Source organism: Diadema antillarum, unplaced genomic scaffold, assembly GCF_040938485.1.
Source record: "Diadema antillarum isolate AM-2024a unplaced genomic scaffold, OU_Dant_1.0 seq00002385_RagTag, whole genome shotgun sequence".
In the NCBI taxonomy this organism is placed as follows: domain Eukaryota; kingdom Metazoa; phylum Echinodermata; class Echinoidea; order Diadematoida; family Diadematidae; genus Diadema; species Diadema antillarum.
This window is the reverse complement of record NW_027272998.1, coordinates 58,444-65,678: the sequence shown is the minus strand read 5'-3', so window position 1 is coordinate 65,678 and position 7,235 is coordinate 58,444. Positions and strand designations below refer to the sequence as shown.

The following is a 7,235-nucleotide window of genomic DNA, read 5'->3' as shown; positions in this document are numbered from 1 at the left end:
CTCCGCGATGTCTCCGAGACGTCTCAGAGACGTCTCAGAGACGTCTCCGCGACTCTATTTGACGCTGTTTTACCTACTTTCGAAACCACATGACCCATCTGCGTGCTGACATCCTGCCTAGATCAAGTCAGGTGATCCTGCAACGGCTCCCTCATATTTGAAATTTTTTGACACCTGCCATAACTCGTCTCAGAGACGTCTCCTTGGTGAGACCGCAAGACATTTTTATGTTGGAGACGTTTCAGCGACTGCTGCGACTGATAAGTTGGAGACGTCGCAGAGACGTCTTCGTTGGTGAGATACTAGCTTTACACCTAGCGTATTTTTGTATATCTTTTGTATGGTAGTAGGACATATTCTGCATTCTTTCCCACCATTAGCTTCCATAACAATGAGAAAACTTCAGCGCGCTGGGGTACCATCGAGGTACCATCGATCAAGGTCCATGTTGCTCAAATTGTTACCCTGTCTGAATAAGTGAGGACTCTTTTTGTGCAAGAATGAGTCCGCTGATTGTCAATATCAGTCTACGTGTCACATTCAACAATACGAGCATTAAGTTTGTTCAGATCAATCACTGCATTTCAAACATCAGGAAGCCTGATTGACGAACTTTGATTTCATCTTTGTGGAATCACTGCATTGCACTGGGCCTGATGTAAGTAATAACCTCTGTATAACATTTGCCTTTGTCTTTATTGATTATCAAAGTAAATTAAAGTAGAGTAAAGTAAGTTTCACGAGCTGTCATAGACGATGAAAGCATTCTTAGAACAAAATCCTACTCAATGTCCTAATGCCGATCGTTGATCTAAAACTAGAAAATAATCATGCGCTGCTACATACCAGTATTCACAACTCGTTTTTGTAAGCTTTAACGATGTGAAGGCCATTTCCTTATATACTTTGTATACAATGTTAGTTTTCCTTTAACATTAATGATAAGGACTACGTCTGTTCGGGCTGTTGACTTATTATGTGATAACTCCTGTACAAGATGTAAGGCTGATAACGTGCGGCTCGGTATGTCGTATTTTGGGTACAATGAGAAAAGCAAATACTCTATCAGAGCAATGGTGTCGTCCATGTATTTGTTTTGTACATTTCCGGCACAAGCCGTCAACTTATATGATAACAATACAACTCTGAGAAAGACTTTTTGAAGTATTCTCGGGCGAACACTCATAGCTCGACACAAGTCTGGCTACTTTAACTGTGTGTAGGCCTGTGTGTTTTTTTGATCGTGTCCTACCTTGTAGCCAAGGCTCTTGTGAATTTTTTTAACGTTTTGTGATCGCTTTCTGTATAGTGCTTTCTGCTTCCAATAACGCCCCCCCCCCCCAAAAAAAAAAAAAAAAAAAATCATGACCGTTGGTAGTTACGTTTTCATTATGCCACATTTACATATCTTACATTACTTGCAGTTCGTTTGCGGTATCCAAGTTCATATCATTCATATCGACATTAAACCGCAATACATTGGTTCATGACTGATCTTGATGCCGTGTAAATGATAACTGATAGGCTTCAGTTCGCATAGACTGGAAGAATATTGTTGACACGTGGTGATGACTGTAGTTTTGTGACGGAAATAAAAAGTTGTGAAACTTTTCTCAAGCTTCCATAATGCGACCAATATTGTCATCATCATGTCCTTTTTTCTTGTCTTGTATTACCACGGTCGTTTTGGTATTTTTGATATATATATATATATGGTTGTTATGATTACATTTCTGTAAAAACCCCAGAGACAGAAATTATGGCGACACAGAAAAAGAACACTGTTTATATTCTTCTCTCGATTGCACTCATCTGGAACTATGGAGGCATGTCCTCGAATGTGGTAAGTGCACTATACATATTATCAAATTGATCAATGTTGATTGATAAGTAATAGATATATAATATTATAATTGTATATATAATTTATACATATATGGGGGGGTTCCGACCGTTTCATTATTTGTTCAGTGCGAGAAGATATTTTATATAGTTATACAGTATATAGGCACTGGTTCTCCACACGGTCTCTCCCTCTCCCTCTCTCCCCGTCTCTCTCTCTCTCTCTCTCTCTCTCTCTATATATATATATATATATATATATATATATATATATATATATGATAGATGAGAGAAAGGATGAGACGATAGACGTAGCTTGCATCCTCACAGTTTGATTTTTATTCTCAAGCTTTCGGGCCCTGCCCTTTATCAAGACTGAGGATCAAAGAAATCAGACAAAGTAATGATGATGGATACAGAACAGATATATTCCGTGAATGTTTGGACGGAAGAATACATGAATTAATGGTTCCCTTTAAAATCACCATTAGCTATATGAGAATGCCATCCTTCTCATGAAAGGAGAAAAGATTACATTAATGTACTATATTACTCTTCTCAACAAATCCACCACAATGATTAGTCTTGAAAGTAGCCTATCGCAACGAATACAATACTTGAAGCTTAAAGATGAACTATTTTACGTAATGCAAGATGGCGCCAAAGTGATATTCTCTATCCTCCTTAGTAACATGGATGTTATGTTGCTATTTCAATCCATCTTACAGGAATCAGATTGCGAGTTTGACTCTCCAATGACGTACGACGAGAGTTCTGACTGCCCGAACGGTGCCAAAGGTCTCATGCTCTGCGAGCCGGGCCAGGTGAAGATTAAACCATGTATCAGTGCCGATGAAGACACGACAGATATGTGAGAAAACCCAAACTGCCACTTTATTCTATATACCCAGTCAAACCTCCAATATTCGCTTAAGTGGGCACTCCCGGACAGATCCTAGGTACTTTCTTGGGACTTTCTAAGGTTGACGTACAGAGCAACGAAAGAAGAACAACAAAAAGGAAATCCCACCATCAGAATAAGGCCCTACACTTTTCGAATCAGATTCTTCTCATGTTCTTCTCATGTTCACTGATACAGTGATTGAACTGTGTTCATGGTATCCAATATTATCTTGGGAAGGTGAAATCATCCGGTATCGTTCAGTAACATGATTTTCATAAGTGGTTGCAAGCTGTTATTGTTTCTTTTATTTATTCTTCTGTGTTTTCGTTAAAATCTGACACGAAGTGAAAAGAAATCTTGATGCGGCATTAGGAAAGTTTCCAAATTTTTGCTATGAATATGATTGATTGTACCCCCCAACTGTAAGCAGTCTTTATATCAAGACTCAAGACATATTTTTCATGTAACGGTGCGTTATTGTCAAGCATATCAAAAGCTTTTGCAGCGCAAAAGATTATAATATAATCTGCGATGCAAGAGCTTTTGATACTATGCAAAGGTTTTACGCTTTATAAATTATTATGTCAATCAAATTCTTCCCTTTATGTTCAGTGTGGAGGGAAAAACATGCACTTTTTTTGTCACCTGTAGATGTAGAGCTTGTACTGGTAAATTCTTCCAAGCGAATTTCAATCGGTGCACAGTTTGCCGCAGCTGCTGGGACTGTGGAACGAATGAACGTGTCCAGACTCACTGCACCACTACGTCAGACACAGTTTGTATTAGTATCTTCACCGAACCATCGACGACTTCACATGAATCAACCACTGAACTCTATGCGGGATCAACCACTGCAGCCGACAAAAACCCAGAGCCTGTACAGAAGAGTACGTGCTCTTGAACCTGGTATTGCGTTTATCGTTTGCACGTTTGCACTCGATTTAAGTTATCGGGGAAGGAAAAGGAACTAAATTAATGACCATTGGTGAATACCAGGAATATTTTTTAATATCTATCATGTAATAGGTCTAATACAAGGCTCGACATTTTTAGCGGTGGGCCAGCGGCCCAGGGCCACCAGAAATAGATGTCGGAACCCATTGTTTCATTAATTATATGTTTTGGTGGCCCCCACAAATTTAGAAGTGTGTATATCGCTTGCTTTTCTATCTGCTCCTCGTCTGAGAAAGTGATAATGTTGAGTCGTCAAGCCGCACCATATACGACTTTAGGCAAGATACTGCGAGGGATGCATATAATATAGTCACTATCTGGACATTGTAAGCACAAGTTAAACAAACGAAAGCTTAACACACCACTTAATCTTAAGTATTCGAAGAAATGCAAATGCTGTGTAGAATAAAGTAAACAATTCAAATACCTTGCTACTGCAATTAACTTCAAGAAACAAGAAACTGAAAAAAAAATATAGAATTGAGAGTTTCCAAATATTAGTGTTATTGCCCGACAAGAAATCAAATGCTGCGTCAAACATTGGATTTAAGTGGTTATTCGTGACAGGATCTCTTAGGATTGCAGGAATATACCAAGTGCAAGCTAGCTTAAGTGACTAAAAAAATCAGAGATCATGAAGGAGGGGGGGGGGGATAAAGAATGCTGAAAATAAAGAAAGCATTGATTTAGATACTACGTAAAGTTTAAAGCATGCAGACATTGTCAACATGGTCAATGTGAAATCACTGTTAAACCCATTCCAATGGAATGGACACATGTGATTCAGACTGTTCCAAGTTTCCAACATTTTCCTATACCTACAAGTTTTCTGTAAATTTATCCTTTACTTTGTATGATGAAATTTATGCACTGTATTCAATTTTTGTAATATATTTATATGTTTTTGTTGGAAATGAAAAATAAATGAATGAATGAATGAATGAATGAATGAAAGTGTACAAGAATAGGCAAACCTCCACCCTAAACATTAATTTCCAATCACCCAAAGCAACTGCAACTAAAACCAATACGTTATAAGCATTAAATAGCTATATGTCATAATGAATGCGTTGATTACTACGTAAATTGATAGGCCTACCCAAACTATTTTTGACATTGACAGGTTCGTCGCTCGATTCTCTGCATGCGGCACTGATTGTGGTTTGCTTGGTACAAACTGTGGTGTGCCTGGCACTGGTGGTGTGTCTTCTATGGAAATTTAATTTTTTCAGCTGGTTACGTCGTCTGAGACACAGAAACAATGAAGTACGAAATCAACGAAAGTGAATTAAGTGCAAGTATATATCAATATGTATGAATCCAATCTACCTTACGCACGAAGGTTCGTGCACTCTGCTTATTCACTCTGCAGTTTGTCGCATGTCATCAGTAATAATTAATTGTACCAAAGCAGAAATTCATATCTGCGGTCGCAAGCACTTGTTTATGCATACACAATCGATCTGACATGGAATACTTCGCTACACGTATTACGAAAAACTTCATTATCATTTCGTGTTTCTTTGTTTGCTGGTTGTTTTGTTTTGATTTGTTTTGCTTTGTTTTGTTTTGTTTTGTTTTTGGGGTAATTTCTCTAGCGTATCCCCGGAAGAGTCTCACGAAAGGTTTTGAATTCAGCGGCAATACGCCGCCTCACATTTCTTCAATCTTGTGGACATGATAACGGTCCCATTTCTTAACGGATATCGCTGAAGGTGTCACTGATCTTTATGTAACTAGAGTTAGAGATCAGTGTAGATGTGTACATAGGACAATTCAATAGCCTATATTGTTCATTGTGATAGTTCCTGTATTGTCTCGATTTTTAAGGGCAAAAAGGGGTCTTATTGTGTATATAATTTTTTTTTCAGTTTTGTATTGTGGTGCACCTCATTGGGAGGAAAAGACATTTTTGGACTGGATTTCATCCAAATGTTGCATTACATCATTATCTTCCGGTGTTTGTTGTTGTTTTTTAAAGTCTGTTTGTTTGTTTGTTTGTTTGTTTGTTTGTTTGCCTTATATCATTGTACAATGGGTAGGGAAAGACATTGCTGACTGGGTTTAATTTAAATTTTTTGTAGTGGTGTTGCACAGTGGTGATGAACAGTCATGTTGTAGGCTGTACACATTGATCCGACTGAGACAGGGTTAAAAAGGTCAACCTGAATGGATGAAAGTTTGAAATGCAACAACTTTATTATGGATGGATGGTCTTTATTCATATTCTTTTTAGTTGAATGTTTTGAGCATTTCAAGGAGTTATTATAGCTCGCTTTAGTAACTCCTTGAGAATTCTAGCTGTATTAACTCTGTTGCTGTCTCAAAGTATAAACGATAGAGTAATCCGTAGGAACCTTCATGTCTTTCTACTTGTTACTTTTGTAATGATATCTTCATCAGCGAACCCCTCAAGCTTCATCCAGTGGCGACGGCAGGGACGGTGACGGTGATGCTGAGACTCGACGACCGGTAAGTGGGCATGCACGCCAGGCAAGTGGGAATTGGGGGGGGGGGGGGATGGTCGACGAGTGGACAACAGTATGAAATGCATTTGCAAATTTTGCATCGTTTATTTGATTTTCTTCCAATTTTATCGTGTAATGTATGGGGAGGAAAAGCATTTTTGACTAGATTTCATTGGAGTTTTGTATTCTTTGCATGGCTATCTTCAAATTTTGCATAGTCGTGAACGATGGGTAATTGAAAAGCATTGATAGGTAATTACCTACACTGATCCATCTGCTTGCATGGTATATAAGAGATCAACCTGGCTGGATGGATTTTTGGAATTCAATAACGACAATCAGTCAATGAGTTTCATCGAAATGTGGTATGCAGATTAGATGATTTGGTGGTTATTCTAGCTTTAAAAAAAGTTTGCCGCCATTTCCGAGTATCTACCGATAGAGACCTCTAAACATGTCATTTCACTCTTTACTTTGTCATGATATTCATCGGCAGGACCCCGGGAACGCCGGGGCTTCCTCTAGTGGCGGTGGGAGTGACAAAAGTAGAGACACTACTTCTGAAGTCCAGGCAAATGAGATAGAACTGACTTCACTGCCGAGTACCAGTAGGCCTACTCCAGAGGAAATGGAACACTTGATAGCAATTAATGGGGAACCAGTAGCGGATGAGGCCGTGCTTGAACCTCAGCCGGATCATGCTTGAACCTAATCCGGATGCCGAATGTGAAACCAAGTTTTAGGTTGTGAAACGGAGCACAACAAGTTTTATATATTTTCGGATTCTCAATTTGGATTTAGGGAAAAACATAGCACTACACATACATTAATGAGTTTTATAGAAAAAGTGGCACATGCTATCGACAAATATTCTCATCTGACAGGTTTGTTTCTGGACTTCTACAAGTCCTTCGACACCATTAATCATGATTTCACCTAATAAATGACATCATTACGGAGTGCATGGGAAGGTCCTGGAGTGGTTCAGGAGCTACCTCATGAACAGAAAGCAATATATTTCTTTAAATGGTTGTAACACAACTGTTAAAAGTCAAATATGGGGCCCC

The 7,235-nt window shown here is 38.7% G+C and overlaps 1 protein-coding gene across 1 annotated transcript; it reads left to right on the top strand.

Moving 5' to 3' along the window:
• The first annotated feature begins 425 nt into the window (after positions 1 to 425).
• LOC139714695 (uncharacterized) lies at positions 426 to 6,874 on the top strand. Its single transcript, XM_071626368.1, has 6 exons — positions 426 to 658; positions 1,749 to 1,843; positions 2,571 to 2,713; positions 3,398 to 3,623; positions 6,104 to 6,172; positions 6,665 to 6,874. The coding sequence occupies exons 2-6, from the start codon at positions 1,760 to 1,762 to the stop codon at positions 6,872 to 6,874; spliced, it is 732 nt and encodes a 243-aa protein (XP_071482469.1). The 5' UTR covers positions 426 to 658; positions 1,749 to 1,759.
• Positions 6,875 to 7,235: the final 361 nt, after the last annotated feature.

What these genes read in the sequence shown, in the direction of transcription:
- LOC139714695 (XM_071626368.1), top strand. Translation starts at nt 1,760, where the DNA reads ATGGCGACACAGAAAAAGAACACTGTTTATATTCTTCTCTCGATTGCA. An exon ending in GAGGCATGTCCTCGAATGTG is followed by an intron (nt 1,844 to 2,570) that starts GTAAGTGCACTA and finishes TCCATCTTACAG; the next exon opens with GAATCAGATTGCGAGTTTGA. An exon ending in CCGACAAAAACCCAGAGCCT is followed by an intron (nt 3,624 to 6,103) that starts GTACAGAAGAGT and finishes TATCTTCATCAG; the next exon opens with CGAACCCCTCAAGCTTCATC.